Source organism: Syngnathoides biaculeatus, chromosome 3 (assembly GCF_019802595.1).
Source record: "Syngnathoides biaculeatus isolate LvHL_M chromosome 3, ASM1980259v1, whole genome shotgun sequence".
NCBI classification, from domain to species: domain Eukaryota; kingdom Metazoa; phylum Chordata; class Actinopteri; order Syngnathiformes; family Syngnathidae; genus Syngnathoides; species Syngnathoides biaculeatus.
In genome coordinates this window covers 23,799,758-23,825,974 of record NC_084642.1, presented here as the reverse complement: position 1 = coordinate 23,825,974, position 26,217 = coordinate 23,799,758, and the positions used below count along the sequence as shown (strand labels likewise).

At 40.0% G+C, this 26,217-nt stretch overlaps 1 protein-coding gene across 2 annotated transcripts in view; it reads left to right on the top strand.

Annotated features, from left to right (window-relative positions):
* LOC133498273 (protein kinase C-binding protein NELL1-like) overlaps positions 1-26,217 on the top strand; it is a 216,065-nt gene that overhangs the window by 17,029 nt on the left and 172,819 nt on the right. For both annotated transcript variants that reach the window (XM_061814900.1, XM_061814901.1), the window contains 2 exons: positions 12,246-12,396; positions 25,494-25,664. In XM_061814900.1, coding sequence (XP_061670884.1) covers positions 12,246-12,396; positions 25,494-25,664 — 322 coding nt within the window. The remainder of the gene's footprint in view (positions 1-12,245; positions 12,397-25,493; positions 25,665-26,217) is intronic.

Below are 26,217 nucleotides of genomic sequence, written 5' to 3'. Positions count from 1 at the left end.
TCTCAGTAACAAAATGTCATTTGCAACTAACTTCTTAATAATAAAATATATAAAATAAATCTGATAACATAAAATGGAAAATGTAGATATGAGCACACATTGACAAATAGAGTGAAGTCAAAAGAATGACTGGTCAAGGAGTTAACCAGTGCTTTGCTTAGGTGCATGTACAGGACAGGACAGTACTTTCAAATTTCCCAAATTCCACACTTTTATCTGCTTTTACCATGTTTTATAGCGCCAATATGGCTAAGTGGTTGTCACTGGCCAGACATCTGTGTACTGCCCTGTACGTATGTGGGGGGGGGTGTGTAGATAATGGCTTTCAAGGTGTGCATTGTTGTGCGTCTTATCTGAAAGACATCGACAATTATGTAGCAGCAGCCAGCCAATGATATTGCAGCAGGTCGCTTTTAACTCAAATGGAAATCATAAGCAATGTTCCCTCTAAGCTGTGCAATTGCGCACTTCTCGCACACTCTCAGCGCACAAGAAAACCTATCCGGCGTAGTGAACACACTGCAAATGAATTTGATATACGCTTTTTCCTGTATCATTTTGTGGTGTAATTCGGTGAGTGACAGCTGTCAAGCCAAACATACGATACGATGCAAATCACAATCACGGCATTGACAGTACTTGCGCATGTGATGTGCTCATACACACTCCATAACAATAACAGTGTGGTGGAGTTCAGTAATGCTAATGCTAACCCCATGTAATGGCGAAATGAGCGAGTCGTAAATGTGATGCGTCGGCTCCCCAAACCAAAGTAAAAAAGAACTGCGGTTCTTTTAAGATGGAATGGCTGTCGGAGTATGTGCAGAAGAACAGAAGAACAAGCAGTGAAACTCTGAGAGACCTTTTTTTTTTCGAGTGAGGAAAAAGTGCTCTGCCTAACATGCAGCGACGCTCAAGTTGTCCATGGAAGCTGGACTACCTCAAGCAACACATTCAGCAGAAAAGTCATTTGAATGCTATTTGAATTATACAAAGACTCAAGATGGGAAAAAGGATTGGCACATTATTACGAGATAGCGCAAATAACCGAGAGAAAAAGAACTGGCTGTCACACACACACAGGAATCTGACCCTGAGCAAGTTAAAGTTCCCATTGGCAATATTTTACGTGGCATTAACATGAATGCATCATGCATGAAGCAATTTGGTGAGGTGGCTGTGGAGTTTTGACCAACGTGTTCAATAGAATACTAGTGGGAGAGAAGATGCCAGAAGAATGGAGGAAAAGTGTGCTAGTCCCCATTTTTAAGAACATAGGCGATGTTCAGAATTGTGGAAACTACTGAGGAATAAAGATGATGAGCCACACAATGACATTATGGGAAAGAGTCGTGGAGGCTAGACTCAGGACAGAAGTATCTGCGAGCGAAAGTATGGTTTCATGCCTTGAAAGAGTACCACAGATGCACTATTTGCCTTAAGGATGGTCGTGGAAAAGTCAGAAGGAGCTACATTGTATCTTTGTAGACCTAGAGAAATCCTATGACAGAGTACCAAAAGAGGATCTGTGGTACTGCATATGGAAGTCTGGTGCGGCGGAGAAATATGTTAGAATAGCACAGGATATGCATGAGGGGAGCAAAAGAGCGGTGAGATGTGCCATTGGTGTGTCAGAAGAATTTAAAGTAGAGGTGTGACTGCATCAGGGTTCCGTGCTGAGCTCCTTCCTGTTTGCGGTAGTAATGGATAGGCTGACAGACGAGGTTAGACTGGATTCCCCTTGGGCCATGATGTTCGCAGATGATATTGTGATCTGCAGTGGGTGGAACAGTTGGCGGTAGGTGTATGGTGTTCTATGGGACAGAAGAGTATCCGCCAGGAAGAAGGGCAAAATTTATAAAACAGTGGTGAGGCTGCCAATGATGTACCGATTAGACACGGTGGCCCTGAAGAAATAACAGGAAGCAGAACCTGAGGTAGCAGAAATGAAGATGTTGAGGTTCTCGCTCGGTGTGAACAGGTTGGATAGGATTAGAAATTAGCTCATTAGAGGGATAGCCAAAGTTGGATGTTTTGAAGACAACGTGAGAGAGAACAGACTTCGATGGTTTTGACATGTCCAGAGGTGAGAGAGTGAGTATGTTGGTAGAAGGGTGCTGAGGATTGAGCTGCCAGGGAAAAGAGTGAGAGGAGGACCAAAGAAAAGCTTGATGGACGTTGTGAGGGAGGACATGAGGACAGTGGGTATTAGACAGGAGGATTCACGGGATTGGCTTAAATGGAAAAAGATAACACGCTGTGGTGACCCCGAACGGGACAAGCCGAAAGAAAAAGAAGATTAAAATGAATGCATCAATGATGTCAGTCCAACGCTTATGGCTATGCTATCCTGAGAACACCCAATCTCGTCATATCTTGGAAGCTAAGCGGGTTTGGCCCTGGTTCGTACTTGGTTGGGAGACTGCCTGGGAGTACCAGTTGGTGTAAGCTTCTCTCCTTGGCTAAATGCAGAGGGGTTGCGTGAGGAAGGGCATCCGGCATAAAACTGTGGCAAATAAATATATGCGTTAATCTAAGATGACACGCTGTGACGACCCCTAATGGGACAAGCCGAAAGGAAAAGAAGAAGAGGAAGAATGCTGTCATTCAACAAATCCACGATCACATGACAATGTAAGTAAAACAGAAAGCTGGCGAAACAAAAACTATACCTTTTGAATTTGTGAATTCAATAAATGAGAAAGGGATTGTGTAAGTTTAAAAATGCACCCTGACATACCCTAATAGTAGATGGCCGCACAGAATTGACATAGGACACAAAATGGCAGTCATATACAGTACATCAAATTCAGGGAGGAAAATGATGTCAGTTATAAAACTGTAAGTTGGCCAGGTGAGTGATATTAAAAGTAAACTAATGGAATTTGCTGTTGTAATTTGCTTCTTTTAATAAACCATGAAACCTTCTATGATGATGTGTGATACTTGTGTGTGTGTGGCCACAGTGAGCACTTCTGATGTTGCTCACAGTGGTCCGCAGTGTGCTCAGGGATCTTGTCTGTATGCCCAGACAGATGAAAAATTAGAGGGAACATTGATCATAAGCATTTTTCTCTGCATGAGCGTTCAGTACGACGAGATTGCAGTGGGAACAAAGACAATGTCCAACAATTAAAACATGCACTCAAGCAAGCGGGACAAGATGATGATGATGATGATGATTGTAGTTTCCAGCACACAAAACCACAAATTCACCCTCTAAAAACAAGAATATTACATAACCAATTAAGAAACAGACTAATTTGTAAAGTTAAAATCGGCAGAAATTTACCAACTATCAAGCATATTCACAATTGTTTAATTAATCTATATAATGTACAATACGAGTTCTGAAATAAATTGACAGTTTTATTTCTATATTCTAATTTACTGATCTACTGGTACCTGTAAAATCAATGAGAAAATAACATTAATTTTATCTTCTGTTCATCCATTTTCTCCACTACAAACCCCCAATCCTGTCGTGGCTGTGCCGTAGCCAATCCCAGCTAACTGCAGGCAAGAGCCAGGGTACACGCTGACCTGGTTGCCTGGCAATCGCATCGCGCACATACTGTACACAAACAACCATTCACATTCACACCTATGGGCAATTCAGAGTCTTCAGTTGACCTACCCTGCATGTTTTTGGGATGCGGGGGGAAATCAGAGTACCTAGAAAAAAAAAAAACTGGAGCAGATTAGTGGCATTATAATATATTTAAATGGAAAAGCTTTATCTGATATACAGTATACGTAAAAGGAGTTACAGTCTTGGTCGTGGAATAAATAGATTCTTAAATCACGTAATGATTGACGTAATGTTCACAATGTGCTGGGCTTATGCCCAAAATTTGTCATTGTCAAGTTTCTGTTTTTCAGTATAGATTTGGTTGGTCGTTGTTGCGATTAAGCAAAATTTATTCTTCATATTAATCATGTTATAGTATCTTTGTGTAGGTCATAATAGGTATGAATTTCAAGAAGACTGAAGGTCTTATTTTTGCAATGAGGCGGTGAAACGGGGGAGAGGTGGAGACGTGTCTCTGCTTTAAGTTACCTACGGTATGGGAATCAGGTGATTTAAAAAAAAAAAAAAAAAATAGTCAGCAGAACTTTGATCAGAACTACCAACCCGATCGACAAAATCTTTTTAAGGACAAAATTTTTTTAAGGACAGAATTGCACCTTCAGAGTGAAAAAGTGTCCCAAAAAGGCCAAGCTCCCCCCACTTTTTTGGGTCTTCCACTGACCCTTTTTCTGCAAATATTTATATGCATTACATGACTAACAAATCACCCCTTCTGACTTTACGATTTAAAAAAAAAAAAAAAAAGTTGTTCCCAGGTTCTGCAACTGATCTTCGAGAATTTATGATTTTTGTGATTTCACGTTGACCACCACAGATAATCTCAAGTGGCATCTCTTGATTATAATGAGCACTTTGAAAATCACAAACTCAGAGCTTCCTCTACATGTGGGTATCAGCACCTTACTGCCCAACTATTTGGAGTAACCGACGATGTCAAATATTCGGGAATGTAGCAAAGGCAGGCAGGTAATGCAGGAGTGTTGGAAACTCAAAATTCATCTTGTGAATAAACCTGAACATTAATATCAGTATGCAGAGCCTTGAATAGAAACAACATGAACTAAAGTTGTCCATTTTTAGATGCCATATTTATATATGAGTATAGACAAGTGGACTCGATTTTTGTAGATCATTCAGAGCACTCACTCTGGGATTGAATGGTAGCCAGCACATCAGCCATGTATGAAGTCCGGAGCAGACTGTCCCTGAGGAACTACCCTCGTGGAGGCTCTGCAGGAAAGAGTAAAATGTTTGGCCTGAAGAATCGGGCTGGAACTGGAACTAAACATACTAACAAGTGGGTTTAAAAATAACAAAACAAACATAAAACGCGGGTAGCATATGGCACCATCATTTGGTAACATTGTAATTGAGGCAGCATTGTCAATGTAGTTTTGAATTCCTGTAAGGCGCAAAGGCACAATGCCCATGGAAAAAAAAAAAAGAGAAAAATGCCAACCACAGTTGGTGTGTCACATTGTCTACAGGAGTAAAGATGTTTTATGCAGCCTCAAACAACAACTGAATAATGTAGTTTGCTTCTGTGCAGTACACAGCAGAATTTCAAGAAACGTTGAGCAAAGCTTTTAGAATGGCAAAGAAAGTTAACATTGTTCATGCAAAAACAAAAGAGACAGAGAGCAGCACTTGAAGGAGTGCATATAAAGCAGCCCAGAACCACTGTCAAGCTCTCAGCATGCCTCCCTTAAGTTGCCTTGGCTCATATTTGAAGAATCTCTTGGCTGATGAAAAATTCATAAATCTGAATTGATAAAACATTGATGATTCCGTTGAATATCCTTTCCCTTTGCAAGTAAATAACCTGAGTGTAAACATGAAAAAAAGCCTTTAAGTTCTATCTGGTAGGTAATTGGTGTCATGTTGCGTGTCACGGATCTAATGAGGTAACATCTCGAGAGGGTGTCCTTTGACAAAGTTGTCAACTCTTTATCAGAGAGAAATATTCAGGCTAAGCGCAGAAGGATTCCTGTAAATTAAAAGGAAACTAGGAGAAATTAAGGCCATCCATCTGTGAGAGAGTCATTGGTTGTCACTTGAAGAACAATCATGTAGCGCCTTGAATCTTGATGCATAAACCAACCGAGGGAAAGGAAGATAGCGCTTTAAGACATTGACTTAAATCAGAGGTGCTGATGTTTGTATGCTAACTCACACATAATTATATTATTTTTCTAGCTATTCAGTAAATTGTATCTGCATTTAAACACACACGTGTGTCACTATTAATAGGCATCAGCTTTTGTTAATTTTTCTGAAATTCACTGTAATTTTTTTTTTTTTTTTGGAACCTAAACTAATTTGTTTGAATTCTTGAAATGCAAAAGTGTTTCACAACTTAGTGTATTGTTTTGCACTTCCCATCCACCGTAAAAAAGGGTTTATGTACCTTCCACAACTGAGTTTATTTTACTTTTGTGTATTGTTTACTTGTTTTAGTTTTGCCTAGTTGGAGGAATGCATCTGAATACACGCTTTTGCACGGTAAAGACATAAAGATATGCTTCATCTGACCTAAGACTTCTATTCCAAAACATGGTTTTAACAAAGATTAATAAATGTTTTTGAGTCAAGCGGTTGGCTGATACTTTTTTTTTTTTTTCCACTTGTTTTTTGGTTCTAATGCTTACATACAGCCAGGCAGTCTTGTGGCCAGAATAGGTTTAAGCAGTGTTACCGGAAAAACAGAAGGGATACAAGCCATGAAGCCTTTTCTTGCCAGATGTTGTGTGGAAACATTAACCAGTCGAAAAATTTCCCCTGGCTTACTTGGTGCCCTCAGAAAGAACAATAGTCCAGGACAATTATGTGCTCGTAACCTGGGTGGTAATCTCTTAATTTCTGACAAGAAAGAAGCTAACTACAGCGATAATAATACATTGGAGCGGAACAGTTAAAGACTTAGTCAAGCTGTTGGTAGACCAGCTAAGCTTGTGATTGCACTGATACATTTAAATTTAAGAGGCGTGGAAAAAAAGGTAGAACTCTCATCTTGTCTGTTGTGTGAATCTATCTGCTCTCACTGTTTTCTCTTGAAATTGTGAACTACTTTGTGTGGCCATGAAACTGGAGAGAGATGCTCCATCAGTCAAACCTCTGTGGGTGTGCTGCTTAGGTTTTGCTTGGATCTCATGAGAAAGATATTGACAGATTTTTTTTTTTTTTCTTTTTGGTACCAGGAGTTCCTTTTAATATTCCAAATTAAGTGATGCACAGTAGCAAGATATTAATGGCTCACTCCACTTAAAGACCAAAGATATAAAGTACTCATTTTTGTTTTCCTTTTTGAGGTGCCCGAGGCTTTGGGGGGGTGATGGATGTCGGTTGAAGGGGAGTTCGAAAAATATACCCATAGAAGATTCATATGCGATGAACAAACCTGACAGCCACTAGAACATCTACTATGAAGTTTACATTTTGACTGGTTGGTCCACATAGGAGGCAATAGTCACAATCACTTTCTCAACTTATTGAAAGTGTCTGGACTATTCAAAACAATTTGGGAAAGACACACTAAGTAAAACTGCACCACTGATTTTGATTGAAAGCTTTAATGTTGAATATAATTGCATGAGGGAAAGAGAGCCAGAATTCAAAAGTAGATATGAAGTTTTTTTTTTTTTTTTTTTAACTGAACATATATAAAAGCCGCTACTGCACACATCAATTCTAAAAAATAATTACCTAGTCCAGCTGTTACATAAATGCACCCAAATTTGGCAAACGCAAAAAGGAATATTAGAGTGTAGAAGCAATGTTTAGCACCCTTTCATTCCAAAGTCTAATGAAGGGAAGAACACAAAAACAACACTCAGCCTTACAATTGAGCTGCTGTTTTTTCAGCGTTGAAGGCTGAGCAAAGAATGATGGCAGCTGAATAAAAAAAACAAAACAAAAAAATATTCGGTGAAAATGTACTCTCCCTGTTTCTTGAAAAGAAAATTGAGAACTACAGTTTACAACTCCATCTGCTGTCTGTGGAAAGTCACATGACCAAAAGCAGAAAACAGGTTAGCAGTCTTTCTGTTAATGCTACAATTATAAGCATAACTACAGATTGACAACATGCTGTTTTGAAGCCAAACTGGCTCAAATTTTGTTTTATGTGATTTGTATCCGAGCAAGTTAAATCTGTGTGCATTGTTTACAGTATTTCTGCAAATAATGGACTGGTTGGCACATCCGCCTCACAGTTCTGAGGGCAGAGGTTCAAATCCTGGCCACGCATGTATGGAGTTTGTATGTTCTCCCCTGTGCCTGTGTGGGTTTTTTTTTTTCCCCAGGTACTCTGGTTTCATCGCACAGGTCAAAAACATTCAGGGTGGGTTAATTCAAATGAACCATTTTCTGAGCCGCTTATCCTTACAAGGGTTGTAGGAGTGCTGAAGCCTTTCCCAGCAATCTTAGGGCAAGAGATGGGGTACAGTCTGAACTGGTTGCAAACCAATTGCAGGGCACATATTGAAGGCTCTTAGTTACCCATAGGTGTGAGTGTGAGTGGTTTGTTTATATTCGGCCTTCGATTGGCTGATGGCCAGTTCAGGGTGAAAGTAGCTGGGAAAGGCTCCTGCATGCCCACATTCCTAGTGTGGATAAGTGGAACAGATGAATGAATGAATGTTGTTATATATGTAAAGCCCAACATTTGATATTTTGCCAGCTTTGGTGCCTCAATGGTGACATCATTGTTAAACAAATGTTTAAAATTCCTACTTGAGCATAGGCCCGGTTTCCTGTTGTAGGGTTTCACCATTTACCAGACTTCCAAGGAAGTGCTTCAACTTGTTTTGCCAAATGCAGAAATAGTTTAATTTGCCCATATCCAATTACATTTTCAAATATCATAAAAATAATAAAAATTTATATTTCTTTTATAAATACAGTAAGGTAAAAATATTGACAGCTGAGCTTAGGAGGGTGCAGCAGAGACCTTGGGAAGGGCAGGTGCTCATAGCTGGAAAGGATGGCACATTGAACAAAAGTTCGTAATACTTCAGTAGAGCATTGGAGGCTATTCATAAAAACGCAATAAGAGACTAAAGACACAGGGCTTGCAGCTTTTAGCAAAGGTGCACACTTTTTCGACTGTTCAATGTAATGAAAATAAACCAAATAATTAGCATTTGGTATGCAAATTACACCGATTTTGTAGATTACAATATTAGGATTTTGTATGCCTCTCACAACTATATTTTGGTCAAAATACAATTCTCACGTCATGCCTCTCAAGAATTGTTTTAGTTTTCATTGGAACATAATTGAAAAATAAATTTTCAAAGATTGTGCACCTCACATTCTCCATCCATGGCACAGCATTATTTTGTAATTATGTAGATTTTTTTTTTTTTTTTTTCAGTGTAAAGCTATTCATTAATTAATCACCTTCTCCCGAACAGTAAATAAAATCTCACTTCATTCATTCACGGACTTCAGCTTTTGGCAAAGTCATCAACATTTTATTGCCCATTTTCAACACGTTTGGAATCAAACACGATCCCAGTCATCCACAACGAGTGCCTGCTCAGGCCTGTTTGAATTTTTATGGCCCAACAAAACCTTAAATCAAAAGTCTGATCAACATATGAGGCTCAGATCAGTAATTTTCCAAAAAATGTCCCGTAAATATGAACAAACCTCTGTGTGGCTTTGGTTATGAGATAAAAAATATTGTAACTATCAAGAAAGGTAGCAAACACTGTCGTTAACAATATCAGTCTTTCATCTGGGCTCCAATTTGACTTCACGATATCTATTGTCTATATATTGTACCAAAATGCTACCTTTTGATTTGGAAGGTCTGGACTGGAGTCAAGTAACCCAACGAGTCACACAGACACCTCTTTGCCGATCGACTTGTACCACTCCCTCACTCACTCCACATTATCCCTCTTAACGTGAACGTGACCTATTGTATTAATTTGTCATATATTGTCAACGTTTACATGCTAAGAGTTACTCAACTTTCATGGTTTTTCATCCAAGATTTTATCAGATTTTTCATGTGGGAGCAATGGCATTTGATTTATTCAATCATAGCTTGGAAAATCTGTGTCTCCGCATGTTAAAAATGAATTTAATGTGGCTGTTAAATTCTGTTTGTATGTATGAGTGAGAAATACTCAGTGCTGCGTTGTTTTCTTCCTCTGATTTTGGTGAAACTTGTGTAACCTTTTGTCTGATAAAAATTAATCTCACTCGTATTTAGGCAGCTCAGGGGCACGCAGAAAAACTCACCAAAACTGCTCCCCTCTCACGTGCACTCTTGCCCTATTCAAGCATGTATAACATAATGAATACCTTCATAGATTATAACTTAATACAACTAAAACAGTTTATTGTTGAATTGTCTCAGACATTATTACATACACTCACGCATATTTGAATTAAAAAAAAAAAAAACTAAAAGAAAGAGAGAGCCACCTTAGACCTCTAGGGCAAAAAGGGCACCTAGAACCACCAACTCTTCATACACCTGTCTGACATTATCCATGGGAAGTGAAAGTTACTGCAGAAGTCTGATTAGTGGGGTCCTTAGCTTGAATGATTCCTTCTGTGAGTCTCCCTTTTAGTTCCCCAACCCGCCACATGCGGACCAAAACAAAAAAAAACTTCAGAGTAGACCTTTTATCTTTTTAAAAATATATTTAAATTGTTTGAAAATTGCCGTTTTTGTACAACCCAAATAATACTCTATTGATTTTATACAGGGTCACTGGTGGTCTAGTGTTACACTCCCTTGACTTTGGTGTGGGCAACGTGGATTCAATTACCAATCAGTGTCTATGTGAATGTGAATACTTATGATTGTCCGAGTCTACTATATGTGTCCTGTGACTGACTGGTGACTAGTTCAGGGTGTCCGCCTGCCGCCCAAAGTGACCATGGATAGGCTCCAGCACCCCGCGACCCTATCCAGGATGAATGGTGTTGAAAATAAATGGATGGATGGATAGTTTCATCCAACCTTGATATGCTTTATTGTTCCATGTTGTGACTGGTGGCTTTTTTTTTTTTTTTTTCGATAAAGATAAGCTGAATGCAACTGAAGAAAGATAATTGTTTTGCTTTCCTTTGCTTCACTGTCTCGCTCACTTCTGTATCATGGAGGTACAGTAATTGTTTTGCTTAGACTTCAGTAAGGGGTGACAACTCATTGTCTTCCTTTTTGTGATAAAAGCAACAAAGACGAGATTGCTTCCTTACTTATCTGGTCGGAAAAAAATTTAACAAAACAATCATGAACCAATTGGAAAACAGCATTTGCAAAGAATATTTACAATGAAAATAATAGAGAACAACACACGACTCATCTTGCATTGTACTAATAAAAAAAGACTCAATGCAGTGATTGAGTTCCTGTTCATTTTCCATGCCACTTATCCCTTGTGAATTCCAATCTTTTTTTTTTTTTTTCATGATAATCTGAGTCTGAATGGTCATTATTTGCCAAGTATGTGAAAAATACACAAGGAATACATCTCTGGTAGTTGGAGCTGCTTTTGTACGACAATAGTCATGTTGGGAGTAAATACTTTAGAGCCATAAAAACACAATATATCTAATACATAGTCACTTTTCCTCTATCGATTGGCAATGGGAAGAGGCGAAGCAGCTGTTGGAATGTCTGCTTGTTTTAGTTGCATTGTTCAGTAGCACCTAGCTGAGGGAAACAGCTGGATGAGGTGGTGACCAGGATGTGGAGTGTTCAACAGGATTTTGCATGTTCTTTTCTTAATTCTGGCAGAGTGCAAGTCTTCAAGGGTGGGTAAAGAGGTACTGCCGATTTTTCCGGCCATCCTGAATCTTCGTGGCAGCCGGAGTTTGCCCCTTTTATATGGTTGTACCAAACTAGATTTTGATGGAGGTACACAGTACTGATTCAACGATTCCTGTGTACAACTGCCTCAACAGCTTCTGTGGCAGGCTGTGCTTCCTCAGAAGATGCAGGAAGTAGATCCTCTGCTGGGCCTTTTTGTGGAAGGAGTTGTTGATCTCCCACTTCAAGTCCTGAGAGACTGTAATTCCCTTGAACTTGACACAGGGCAGTTGGACAGCGTGTGGGGCAGCAAAAGAGGTTTCCTGAAATCCACAATCATTTTTACAGTCCTGTAGTATGTTAAGCTCCAGGTTGCATCTGCCACACCAAAGCTCGAGCTGCTCCACTTTGCAGACTTGTCAGTCTTTGATGAGGCCGATGACCGCGGTGTCGTCTGCCCGATCTTGTCTGATCTAAACCGTGACAGCTGCTTCAGAGTGACATTTTGTAAAAATAAGTAAATAAATATATAGAAAACACAGTATGTACAAATGAAGAGTTTGTTTTCAAAACGAGACGTAGACATTTTTTTCAGATTTACGAAACTCGCGCCAAAATTATCCATTCGGAGCTGGATAATTTTGGCGCGAGTTTCGTAAATCTGAAAAAAATGCCTATGTCTCGTTTTGAAAAACTCTTCAAATGTTGTTTTCAAATACATATTGCCAAATTGTGCTTGTGTATACAAGCAATTATGGTCGGATTCCTTTGTGTTCACCATGCGTGAGTAATGTATGTGATTTCATTCTAAGCATGAAAGCTGTATACAGTATATGTCTATTGACAAACTCATGATTTGTCTTCATCTTCCTTCTTCAGATGTTGGGAGAGCAGTTCAAGCCCCGGCACACATCACAGAAAAAGTTGTGCAGCTATTCCGGAGGAAAAGTGAATTTACCTTTATAGCCTCCATCCAACAGAAGTCCTCAACATCAGGTGTCATATTTTCCATCCATGAGTCAGAACACAGGTAATCCATCCATAATCCTCTTCATTTTGTCTGCAGCTCCTTTCTGGCACAACTTTACTGCAACGGATTAGACCTCTTTCTTTGCAATAAGAAGAATTCTCATGCTCCAGTTGTTTGCAGGTGGCCACTACAGAGGTGTACTTGAGACTGGTGTAAAGATCACTTATTCCAGTGTCATTTTATATCAGCAGTTGATAGAGGACATTTAGTGGAGGGGATAATGCGGCATTCCCTTGGGGATGCTCAGGCAGAAAGATAAGCTTCTATGTATTGTGTCTGTAAGATGAGTCAAAGTGCTAAGCATGCTGATAGTGCTTATCACAGGATGTTGCATAAACGGGGATGCAATGTGAGAATTGGCCTTGCACTTGAGCCGCCATGAACTTGAAAGTACATGCGTACAGATCAGCCTCACAATGGTAATCTCTTCTAAGGCCTGCCACACAATAACCAACAATGCCGAATCCAACGGGAGGATTCTGCCACTAGTTTTCATGGGTGGCTGACCATTGTCTAATATTGAAAATTCGAATCGCAGGTGAACGCTGTCGCGTCATAGATCACAGGTGTCAAACTCAAGGACCCAGGCCCATATCTGGCCCACCACATCATTATATGTAGCCTGCAAAAGCAAATCATGCATCTTCACTTAATTTTTTTTTTCTTTATATCAAAATTTAAAATGCTTTACTTTTGATAATATTGTGATATTGCAAGTAGTTTTCTTCATCCCCTATGCTCCTTTTAAAATTCATTGAATAATAGTTAATCAGTTTCTTTTTGCGTTTTTTGGATTTCAAAAAATGCATCCGTTTCAGTCATAAGAGCCTTCTGAGGGAAACCATAACTACAATGTGGCCTGCGACAAAATTACTTTGAAACCACTGTATGCAGATGTAATGGCAGACCAAAAATGATGTCGTATCAGAGGAGACTCCACATCAAAAAATGAAGCAAGAAAACATACAATCATGCCATGGTGAATTAGAACGTAATGAATTAAACAGTCTTTGCCACATTTTTTCTTCAATTGAATGGATGTTGTGTTGCTGACAGGGTCGGTTAAACAGTGATGACAAGACAGGTGACTCTCCTTTTATCCGTCCATTTTATTCCACTTATCTGGAGTCGAGTCGTGGGAGCAGCAGCTGAAGCAGGGAAACGTCGACTTCCCTCTCCTCAGCCACTTCTTCCAGCTCTTGCAATTTCAGTCAGTAACAGAACTTAAAACCTCCATTACATCGCTACGTCATTTTGGAATTATGGACTGACAATCCCGCCTAGCCCAGAAATATTTTTTTGAAAGATAAAGATGAGTCCTGCAAAAACAGTCCAAATATACAGACACCATATCCACGTTTATAGTCTATGCTGTTATTGTGTGTGGAAAATGACAACAATGGATGTAGGCCTGGTGCTTCCTACAGTACATGCTAAACTTTCACTTTCTGCATATGGGGAAAGAAAAAAATGAATAAGCCAAGCTTAGCAGCAGGCGGCTGGGACTATTTTGAGAGGTGTTTTTGGTTGTCAAACTTCAACTCTGCAAGTGTACAGTAATTAAAGTCAGGGAGATAGCCCAAACCTCCAATGTTTCTGTTCTGACATGTGCTCCTCTGTGAACCTGTGAATCCTTTTTGACGGTCCTATTAGGGTTTTGCCTTGCCTATTCTTGACTGTTAGAGCACAAACCTCCCACTCTGCTGTCTAATCCACAGCTAGCGCTAAAATATCGGCTGTACCATAATTCCCTCTGTTGCCTTGTTCTTCATACAGTATTTCTCTCAGTAAAGTCCAAGCATCATTTCCCTCCCACCTCCCCTGCCAGCTCAACTACAAGGAAATGGCAATTTTCACTCATCCTTCACTCTGCCCATCCTCAAAGTGAAAGCATCTTTTGAATGCAAGCATTTCTCTGTCTGCTTTGAAACCATAAGGCCCTTCCTTCCCTTTTTTTGTGTGCTGGTTTTTGTGGCTGAATACTTCAAACAACCTTTTTGTCTAGCCAGCACTTACTCTCAGTAACTCCGTAACACTCATTGTCACTTGGTGGCAATGGCTCAGTGATAAACTAACTCAAAACTCAATCTCTCCACTGCTTGAGTCACGTCAGTACTCAAACACAAAAGATGCCCAGTGATCAGCTCTGTTGAACTGCTCCACTCTCATCATTCTAATGGTCGTTGAGCCTCTCCATTCATTCTTTCTCGGTCATAAGGGGCTATGTTAAGGACTTGTCACATGACTTTTGTTTGAGAGAATTGTTGAAAAGACACATCTAGGTTAAGACAAGAGAACTGTTGACATATGTCCCTCCTGAAACAAAAGTTTGGTGGAGGAATTGACAGAAAATATCTGGTTGCAAATGGAGGATGAATACCAGTTTAGACTGAATGGTTTACAATTTAGTAGTATGTAATATGTGAGTTACACTCATCTTGAGGAAGTCCTTAATTGCATTTTTTTAGGTTTTTAAAATCAGTACTCACATGTTACCCAAATTTTTTCAGCATTTCATAAATTGAAATGTAGTGGTGTGATCAGCCTTTGTATTGACCGCCCTGTTCATTTTCACAATAAAGTGGAAACCTTTTGGCTGGTAATTGAAATACATGTTGCCAGTGGTTGTTTAACTCAATGTCAAGGGTACATACAAGAGAACAAGGAGAATCTTATAAAAAAAACAAACAGGAAACATTAAAGGTCAAGTGTCATCCCTATAAGCATTTTAAAATATAAATAATAATATAAAATAAGGTTCACAGCCAAAATACCTCCCCGCCCGATCCACCTCTGCGTGGCGGTGATAAACGCCGCCCGCAAGCGACTACAACGCCGCAGACGAACCTCCTCCCTGTCCGATCCACTTCTGCAGTGGAGATGAACGGCGCTGCGATGAGCCACCCTGGCTGTGGAGGCCGTCCTTCAGCAGGTGCTGCATGGAAGCCTTCCGTTGCGCACATCGACACATGTAGCACCCCGGATTTACGGATTATGCCCCCCCCCAACGATTGTGTTTTTTTTGTTCTTTTTTTCATTTGGAACCCATGAAGCTCTCGTCCTTTGCACCTGTGCAATCCATTTTTCATGAGTCTCTTGGAAACTTATGAAGGATAAATCCATCCAAGTGTTCGAGCAATATCCAGCAATGCAACAAGCTGACAGTTTAGCTAACACAAAGGAACAACGAGCTACCTTCCTGCAGGTAAAACTAATAGAAACAAACAAGTCTGCTTGAGGGCACACCTGGGCCGTACGTCACTTCCTGCTTCTTCTTCAAAACAAATCCCTCGGGAGGATTTTCATGGTGAGAATTACAAAAAGCCATATACGTCAAAATCCTATTTTGTGGTTGGGGGGAAAAAAAAGTCTTGGGTTCATACCGGCTGCTGTTTTTTTCATTAATGGCAGACTAAAATCATGCATTTCCTGACAGTGGCCCTTTAAATGCACTGTGTACTGTATTCACTTCAATGGAAATAATCTGATTCTCGTTTTTTTTAATTGGGTTGTTTATTTGAAGCCGGTCATTAGGAAACCATCCATTCTTATCATTCTTACGGCCTCTCCCTTCAACCATTTTTTTTTCTGCAAAATGGGCTATGTTATTGACTCATTACATGAATATTGTTTGCAAGAAATGTTGAAAACACACTACCGTAATTTCCGGCCTACAGAGATTATAAGGCTCACCCAGTAAATTTGTAAAGGAAATACCATTTGGTACATACATAAGCCGCACCTGTGTAAAAGCCGCAACTACCCACATTGAAACCCACATTGATATTTTCAAAGAAAAACGGTACACAGAGTTTTCAAAGTTTTAATACCTTATTTTAGTTTAACATTGCAAAAACATGGTAGCACGAACAGGGCTGGTTTTAAAAAAAACAAAACAAAAAAAAAAAAAACAGCCGTGGCAGTTACACGGTAGCACAGCACTAACAGTCTGTAAAATAAATTAATAAAAATCACTGAGATGCGGCAGAAACATGCTAGCGCGGCGCTAGCGCGGTGCTAACGGGGCCGGTTAAAAAAAAAAACATACGAGTAAAAGTCACTTCCTCAACAAATATATTCCAATGGTCTCACTCTTACCTTTTCAGCTCGTGTGCTCCCTTGTGGCCGTTTGAAAGAATGCACAAATTAGCTGCATTACCGCATAAGATGCACAGTTGAGAGCATGTGAAAAAAGTTACGGCTTATCGGCGAGAAATTACGGTACGATAGTAAAGCAAGAGACCTGTTGACATCTCTATAGCAAGAATACTGGGGTGGAAGAATTGACAAAAAGTGCTATTGAGAGTGCTTGTGAATCAACATTTTCTATAAAGCTTATATTGGAAAATTTGACAAAGAGCGATTGTGTTTTTGGTCTATAAATAGAACTTACAAAAGACATTCTGGTTTCCAAGCCAAATCTTAAAGCCACAGCCATTGCCACTCAGTTCTCAATCATCTGTGTTTGGCGTGTAGCTCAGATTTTATTTTTATTTTTTTCCAAATTCAAAGCCCTTTGTTCCTTTTTTGAGAGTATTTGCCAAGATTGTTTGTGGACACGAAGAGTCCCTTAGCTTGATGTAATTGAAGCTGGTCCTCACAGGAGCAGCACCACAACTCCTTCATCCCACCTCTGCTGCGAAAATGTTGGTCTCTAAGTGGTTTTGGGCCGCTTCACTTGTCAGTTAGGAGTACTTAGTCTTTTTCCTTTCATAAAAAATTTAGGGACAAGTGAGAATCTTTCAGAGATAGTCTGTCAGTCAGAGTAGGGAATGTAGATGGGGGGGGGGACAAGATAAATGTATTTGGCTTTATCTATAAATAGCTAATTGCCTTTACACATAGGCATCCATTAAAAAAAAAGGAAAAAAAGTCATTCTGTCTGTGAACATGTACCAGTCCTGGCTGTTAAAGTATGAAAAAGTGACAAAACGGCCAACACTGATGTTGGCTATCTTGTGCTCTACATTACTACACATCATAGCAAAAACAAAAGGGGAATCACTTTCTTTTCATCACACTGAACTAATCCATATACCACCGTTAGAGTTAGTCTTGATGGGTGCACCCTTCATTCATTATTGATCTGTTTGGTCCAGTAATTTCCCATCAAGCATCTTCTTCCTGTGACACGTAAAGCACCGTGTCTCATAACCAGTGGTCAGAGACGTGAGTATTTTCTGGTTTATTGTCTCATCATCTCTCTTTTCATTGACAAGTCCCAAAGTGTTGACCCCTCCCTTTTTCAACGCATGATTGGCTTTCATCTGTCCTCCATAAAGCAGATGTGTGACGCCAGGATTGAAGGGAAAGGGCACTGATGATACAAAGCCCTCCCAGCAATCACAGGCAGCCACACTTTTCCCGAAGAAATGAACCTTGTCCATTTTGATGAAGTGTACTTGTTAGCTCAATAGCTTCTTACCAATGCTGACACACTCATGAGACTCTTTATTACCAAAAAGCTCTACAAGCAAAATCAGCTCTTTTATTTTTATCGCTCATATGCTGTTTGATTGTTGTGATGTTGATTGCATTCTAGCACGACATCAACTTTACACTGACAATAATGTTTAACTCATTGCTTGGTAGATAACTTTCTATTATAAATGATGGTGGCTGAAAAGTATGAACAAAATTATAAAAATAAAAGTTCCATAGCATGAAACACAAACTATGAAACAAAATCTGAAACTTGACCTGTACATAGAGCAGGCCTTACAGAAGTGGTTGTTACAGTAAATGTTTTAGCCATTCTGTCAATCGGATTGGAAGAAAGGTACGAGACACCTTGGACTCGTTCCCGGTCGTTCTCAGGTCACATACTGTAAAATCATATTCTCTATAGTCTATCTTACACAGCAGACTTGCACACTGTCAAGGTGTGTCGATTCTCTCGTAATGACTTCTGAAACACCCACCGCGAGTACCCGACTCATTTGCGTGTAACGACTTGAGAGGCTTCTCTCACTGACGTCGGAGAATTGCTGGAATTCATGGGTCGTGGAGTTTTCATGAGATGCGAATGCTGTTGAAATGCATTTGAGAAATGTGCATGTCACTTTTTGATGTGAAATTAAACTCCTATAGTGGAAATATGGATGTTAGGCGTCCTTTCCCAGTGAGACGTCTTTTTTTTTTTTTTTTTTAAATCAGGGTACTTTGAACGAGCATACACTGTTGAATAAATCCTCTACAATATAGGTAATATGATCAGAATACCGTGTTAATGAGTACGCATTTGGAAGTCTATCAACAAGAAAGATTGTGAGCTGCTGTTGACAAGCGTTCCCCAGCAACCATACCAAGTCCCCAACACGTGAGCAGGTCACTTCAAGAGAGTTCAGAACCACCAACAACACAGATTAAAAAAGGACAAAATCATTCCAAATCATTAATATTTTGCTGTTGTGCAGAGGACCACGTATCTCACTAAGCGGCACCGGTTGGCTGGTCACTGGCAATCGCTAAAGCATGGGTGCAGTTAGCTAAATCACAACGTACGATATGATTTTTTTCATCTTCCAGGGGAAGTAAACCACTGAACTCTGCATGAGGGAATGCGCTCAAGTCTTTGACCAGATATCTGGTGGAACGACCGCACTTTATGGTTACCCCAACCAGAGTACGCTTATGGCCAGAAATAAAGCAAAGCAAATATATTTGTATACACAAGATTTATATGCAAGGTAACTCAATGTGCTTTACATGATTAAAAGCATTCAAATGCATAAATAAAAAATGTGAAAAAGTACAATTAAAACAGATTTTTATTGCAAGAAATATCAATGAAATGTGAAAGTACTCTTACTGAGGTCACCTCTGTTGGCAACTTATTCCATGTTTTTGCAACATAATAGCTAAATGTTGGTTCCCCATGTTTGCTTTGGACTCTGCACTCCCTTATTAAAGTCAGTCGATCTCAGAGCCCTACTGGGTTTGTCTGCCATTTGCATTTCTTTCATGTATTCAGAACCTAAACCATTGAGTGATTTATAGACCAGTAGCAGAACTTTATGGTTTATTCTAAAACTGACTGGTAGCCAGTGTAAAGACTTGAAAATTGGTGTCAGTGACATGCGTATTTGTCAAATGCCTTTCAACAGCATTCACATCTCATAAAAACTCCTCCTTCTGGTCACGACCCAAGATGCAGCATTTACACACAAAAGCAGCAAAAGTTAAATTCTCTCAGCATTCACAGTTTGTGGCACAGCAGCAGTCTCTATACATTTAATTGCTGTACTTTCATTGATGTACCTTTTCTTAGTAGATATTGTTTTTCGAACTTTTGGAAGAATCTGTAGTTAAAAAAAAAAAAAAAACACAAAAATGGTCAGAAGAAGCCAGATCCTTAATGTCAATTGATAGAATCTCAACATCCTTAGAGATGACCATGTCTAAGGTGTAAGTTGGACTCTTAATGTTGATAGAGGTCAAATGTGTCTAGCCTGGCAAGGAGTTCTTTGGATTTTATTTCCATAGTGTTGTCAACATAAATGTTCAAATCTGCTTTTTTGACAAGATAGTTGTAGTCAGTACAAATAATTGACAGCAGTTCTTGGCCCAGTTAGAAAAGTGCAGTGCTGCACTCCTTTTCTGACCCAAGCATACAGGAGAATATGGCCTATAGAAATTGAAGCCCATTCACACTTATCTACACTGTCACTGACTTGGGAATCAACCCACACCATATACACATTTGTCAGGCGAGTGGACTACTCCACAGCCGAGGTGGGTAATAATGTTACATTACGGAACTTATTGGGTAAATTATCAAGACAAGTTCCTGGTTTACCCCGCCTCTTGCCCGTAGTCAACTGGGATGGGCACCAGCACATCTGTGACCCTACTGAGCATAAGTGGTACAGAGAATAGAAGAATGCATGTACTTGTTGATGTAGTTGTAGGTAACATACAGAGTTTTTAATTAGACTTGAGTACAGTAGTTTTAAGAATAAAAATCCACCACATTTATTCCATTACATTGACTGCCGGAGACAGTTTCCTTGTTTGTTTTTACACACTTGCCCAATAAAGCTGATTCTGATTCTGACTCGTTACGTTTGAATATACTGTATACTTCCTCCGACAGACAGCATGTTAGAAAAGTAGAAGAATTTAATATTATTGTCTTGTGCAAACGATGATAATGTTGTGACTAGTCGGTCTAGATTTCAATAATAATGACTAAAATGACAAATTTGGAAGCATCTTTTTGTCTACTCTCACCAGTGGTTTCAGTGGAGAACACAATTAGCATGTGCATGATGAAAGCACCAGTCTGTAATGGTGTCACTTGAACCATGCAGTGTAAATCCCACCTGAATTACCCAATGATGATGTGAGCAGTCCAGGTTTTCGTCCTTGTCGACCCAGAGAAAAAGACAAGTGGTAAAAATAAATGAATGTTGGGGATGTAATGTCTGAGAAAATGTGATTTGAAAACATCATTGTTTTCATTTTATTTAGAATCCAGGGAGAGATGAAGCACTATATAAACTAGTGGTATGGTCATTTGTGTTGCTGATATTCAGCAAATTGCCCTGTTTTACTAGAGGAAATTTGTCAGATTTTCAGAACATGGTAAAATAGGAAAAGTGAACTCTTAAGGTCTTGATGAGCTTGTTCATTGTATTTCGAGCAAAGCAGAGTTGCTTTAACGAATTTAATTTTTTTTTCACGGTGTGTCAGGCCATGTTTATTACAGTTTACCAGTAGATTATTCCTCTTCATTAGATATTCTCCATTACAACAGCTCCCACTAACTGTTCTATAATACAAATGCCGACTGTGAAGTTGAGTTAATGGCTTTGGTGATTATTTGAATGAATATAAAGGTGTGTCTGCCTCTCTAAACCTTGACAAGGCTTCCATCAACCAAGGAGCTAATGCTGGAGAGCTTTTATTATCACTTTACTCCTCACTCACTGCAAATGAATCTTCTCTAGCTGACAAGTATCATTGATGCAGACGAGTTGTCAGGACAGTGCCCGGCACTGCCTCACAAAGATATATTAATTTCATTTCAGAGGGATGACACGGTGCTTGAAGACTGGTTCTTGAACAGGTCTGCCATGACTGTAATTACATTGCCTTTATCTGTGAAGCTCAGACACAACACCGTGGTCCTGTAGGTACACTATCACTTCTGCACACAAGGGCTTGAAACTTCTTATGTACAGAGCACTTCTTTGTGTTACTTCATTGATTTTGTTCTGATCTAATTTACATAATTAATGAGGCATAACTATGAGCGCAACCTGACTGGGACCATCATTGGCTCTGTCCCAAGGGTTGAACATCTTAATTGTACATGATTAGCGCAGCCTTCTGTCTTTTCCCCCCTTTATCCTAATTGGATTCAACTTGGGTCTAAAAAAAAAAAAGCTTCTTCATTGTTCTTCACTCTTGTGCAATGTTGTGTGTATTTGACTTTAAAAAATGACCTCAAAAGCAACCCAACCTCTAAAGATTTCGGATTACTACCTGACTATACCACACCAAGCTCATTCCAAGTGGACAGTCAGTGAGATGATCATGTCCTATATCTCTTTATGTTATCTGTATGTATGTTCTGTTTCATTGGCATTCTCAACAGGAAATGTTGCCCAAGTTTGCTACAGCCTCATCTGCATTGATATTCTATGGGATGGACTTGATTCTAATGCCATTGTGTGTGGCTTATTGTGTACTTCACTGCATCGAAAATGGCAAGGAGGCGCATAGGCTTTTGGGATATTTTTTTGTGTGTAATCAGTCGTATTACGGTGGTTCTGTAGTTTAACCTGTCCGTGTTGTGTCAAAGGTTACGCTATTCAGGTCACAGGGAAGCTAAAATGCCACGACTATCCGCCTGCAGCTCTGAAGTTGTTGGTGCGGCTGGCTGCTTTCTAATTCAGCGTGAGAGCACACAATGCACGGTGCAGTTCAAGTGCCTGAAGTTATACAGCAAACCCAAGGATAGCAGATGAGACAGAGCGGGAAATATTCATTTTATTTACAACATTTATTTCCTTTTTATGGTGCCACGTTTGTTAGTTTGACTCAGTGCTGCAGTCTGGGCATGAGATCCTCGACAAGAGTTAAATGAAAATTATTGTGGTTGTAGTTTACTCGTGTTTTGTTTTTATCGTTTAGTAATTATTTACAGTTTGATGTACTGCAGTTCTACACTACTGAAAATTATGATCACAACAGTAAACATATTGCCCAATCAATAATGAAGTAGAATATAGAGTACCAGGAACATATACCACAATGGTACAATTGAATTGGTATCCTGTCCTTGAAAGTGTGAGCAAAAAAAAAAAAAAAAAAGAGAGAAACTAATATACTGTCTGCAAGTTTATGTTCATATTGCAAAGGCAAAATTTTGGCCCATGGAAGTATATGTCCAGAGAATGTAATTAATTAATTTAAACACACTCAGACAAAAATGGTGGTATGTCACAAGCAAGTGACATAGGGTAGGACCCAAATGCAGTACTCTGAGGCAGGGATATGTTTTTCAAGGGTTGTTTAATTATAGTAGAGGTCATACACAGGTGAGCAATCCAAAAAGACAGAAGCACAAAAAACATATGGCAAAAATGGAAAGTCCAAAAATCCAGAAAGAAGGTCCCATAACTGCGAGCAACAACTTGAAACATGAACAATACTTGAGTAGGTGGCACAGAAATGCTGTAACGAGGGAGATAGTTTCAAAAAACGCTTGCGTACGTATACACAATGCTGCAGTGTCAACCACAACGAACTGGCCACTAACCGTGGCCCAATTAGCGTCACTGAGGCAAAGGTGAGGAGCTGCTGCCGGTGGGAGCAGCACAGGGCAGTGGCCGGGCCACGCCCCGGACATGGTACCCTTTTGTTAAAGAGAGAAAACCTCACAAGTCGTGTCGTCAGGAAAAAATAAAGATGAAACTAAGATGTGCCCTGGAATTAAAAACCCAGATGTCTTCAAAGTTCAGCCAGCCTATTAAGAAGTAGTCACTGTACCTTTTGTTATTATTGGGCCTCTTCAGAAAGTCAAATCTCTTCACCCTTTGTCCGCTTTTCCTTTACCTTTGTTAAAATCCGCCAGTGGGTCAAGGAGGGATGAAAAATGTGCTTCCTTTCGAATACAAGAAAGGAGAACAGTTCCAAATGAATTTGAGTTATCGTTTGCTCACTGATGTCATTGTGTGCCCGTCAGTATTGCTGAAGTAAAGTTTTAGCATCATACTATTATTTTTCCAAAGATGGACTACAAAAGGCACTCATGGATTCATTCTTGCTTATATTTATGTCAATCAGGTTGTCGCTGCCAGTGAGAATCAGGATACCGGCTAAATGTATGATGATGTGGAATTTTGTTGCCCTGATTAGTCTTTTCTTAATGTGAAGTTTGCATTTTATTTTCCTCTGGCGTAAAATATGTAGTTGGAAAATTACTAAAGTAATGTGACGTGTCCTGTCGCCAAATGCATGTATCCGGATCCTGATGGTTAAATATGGCGTTTTGTTATGGACAATCTGTGAACATACTGTAGAAGTCCAAACCCAGAACACCACCCGGCTTCGGATTCTTCCATGTCTCACTCTCATTGCCCACGGGAGCACTGAAGTCCCCAGTAGCTGTGCTTTCCAACACCCCCTCCAAGGACTCCTGAAAGAGGGTGGGTACTGCTGTTTAATGCATAGTCAAACAACAGTCAGGACTTCACTGGGATCAACCCCAATGTACATGCATTGCCCTTTTGGGCTGTGCCCAGCCGACCATAAGGTGTTTACCTTTGAGCCCCACTTACAGGCCAAGCTCCTTGACCCACATCTAGGTAAGGTAAACATTTTTGGGCATCATAGGGGTCTTCCATTAAAGACTGCAGCGATGCAGACTTTGTAATGGTCTGTTGTGGTGAAGACGGCGCTAACCTGAAAGGAAAAGCTCTCTATTTTCAGATCGATCCACTGTACGTTTCTACCCTCTTCTGACACAGCAGCAGCTACTCCTCTTTGAGAGACGCCAGATGAGGTGGCTCAGATATCTGATTAGGATGCCTCCGGGACGTCTCCCTGGTGAGGTGTTCTGGGAATGTCCCATAGGAAGGAGACCCAGGACACGCGCGAGAGACTGTCTCCCGGCTGGCCTGTGAAGGTCTCAGGATTCACCCTGAAGGGCTGGATGGAGTGGTTTAGTAGTCTGGGCTTCCCTGCTCAAGCTACTGTTCCCATGACCTGACCTCAGAAAAGTGGAGAATGGATGGCTAGTGGATGGATTTGTGTCCTTCATTACACAGAGGCTTTTCCATTTTTTTTGTATGATTTTTCTACAGTACTTTTAACTTTAACTTTTTTTTTTTGTGATTGCTATATAGCCTACCTACACAGTATAGCCTGACTTCACCCATTTCTTGTTACTCCATTGCCTAATGCTAACTATGTAGCTTCATGTATTGTATACCTACTCACCAGTAGGTAATAAATGAATGTTTCAATTCAGTTTTTTCATGTTTATTGTCCTGGTATCCATTACTATCACAATGAATGTATAATATATATTACTACGATGTGGACTACGCATTTACTGGGCTACTTCCATCCATTTTCTGAGCCACTTATCCTCACAAGGGTCTCTGGTATGCTGGAGCAGTCATTGGGCAGGAGGTGGGGTACACCCAGAACGGGTTGCCAGCCAATCACAGGACATTAACTGGGCTACAGTTCAGTGTTTTTGTGTCTTTATTGCAGACATCACTCATTCAAGCTTTTGCCTGCCTTTGCAGTAGTGATAACGTAATAAGCGCAAATCAAAGCTTACAGAGCTATAAGCAGTAATGGGTTTATTTATGTTTATATCACCTAATCAATCATATCTGCAATATTTGTCAAAGTGTTGTATATCATTGTTTAAACTTGAGTTGTTAAATTCAAATGTGAGTGGACAAATAATTTCCTGTATGATATGTGTATGAAGATGCTTTTATCTCAAGAAGAAAGTAAGCTAAGTTGCAAAATTTCTACAGGAATCTTTTCACCCCTTGAGCCTGTATACCTAGTGTAGGACACCCCATGTAGGAAACCATGTCTAACTTTGGACCTTCTCACCTCCCTTTTAGCTATTTTGAACTGGAGAGCAGCGGCGTGAGAGAGGAGATCCGTTACCACTATCGCTTTAAGGGCAAGCCCCGCTCCGAGTCCTTCCCCTACCGTCTTGCTGATGGCCAGTGGCACAAAATTGCCCTCACTATAAGCTCCACCCATCTACTGCTGCACGTCGACTGTAACAGGTAACACAAACACAATACACACTTCACAACTTGAAGGCTGTGCCAGTGTGAATTCATTTTGATGCTGCCACTTTGATATGGCATGAGTTGTATGTATTTTCAGATATTTTTCTGGTGCTGTAATTTGACTGGTTGTGAACTATGCTGAAAGTGGAGATACAGGTACTCAAGAACAAATTAAAAAACAGTCACATATACGCACCCCCAAGAGCTACATCTTTATGAGGTGAACCCAGCATCTACATTCTACAACGAAGTGGAAGTTAACAGTGATATAATCGGCCATTGATCGGGTGGTCAAGGCCCTTTTCGGCAAGAGCTCTCAGTCAAAGCTGATCTATTAACATGTTCTTCAGAGGTGACGATTGCTCTCATCCGCCCCCCCAGAATCAGACAGGCTTCACTAGTCCTGCACCGAATGCACTCGCTGCAAGATAGCCACTCAGCAAATGAACAGCACAAATTTGGGATGTACTAATGCTTCTGTCACCAATCCAGGATGAAAAGTTGAATGAGTCACAGGGGGTTGTGTTGTAGTATTGATTCTTCCCAG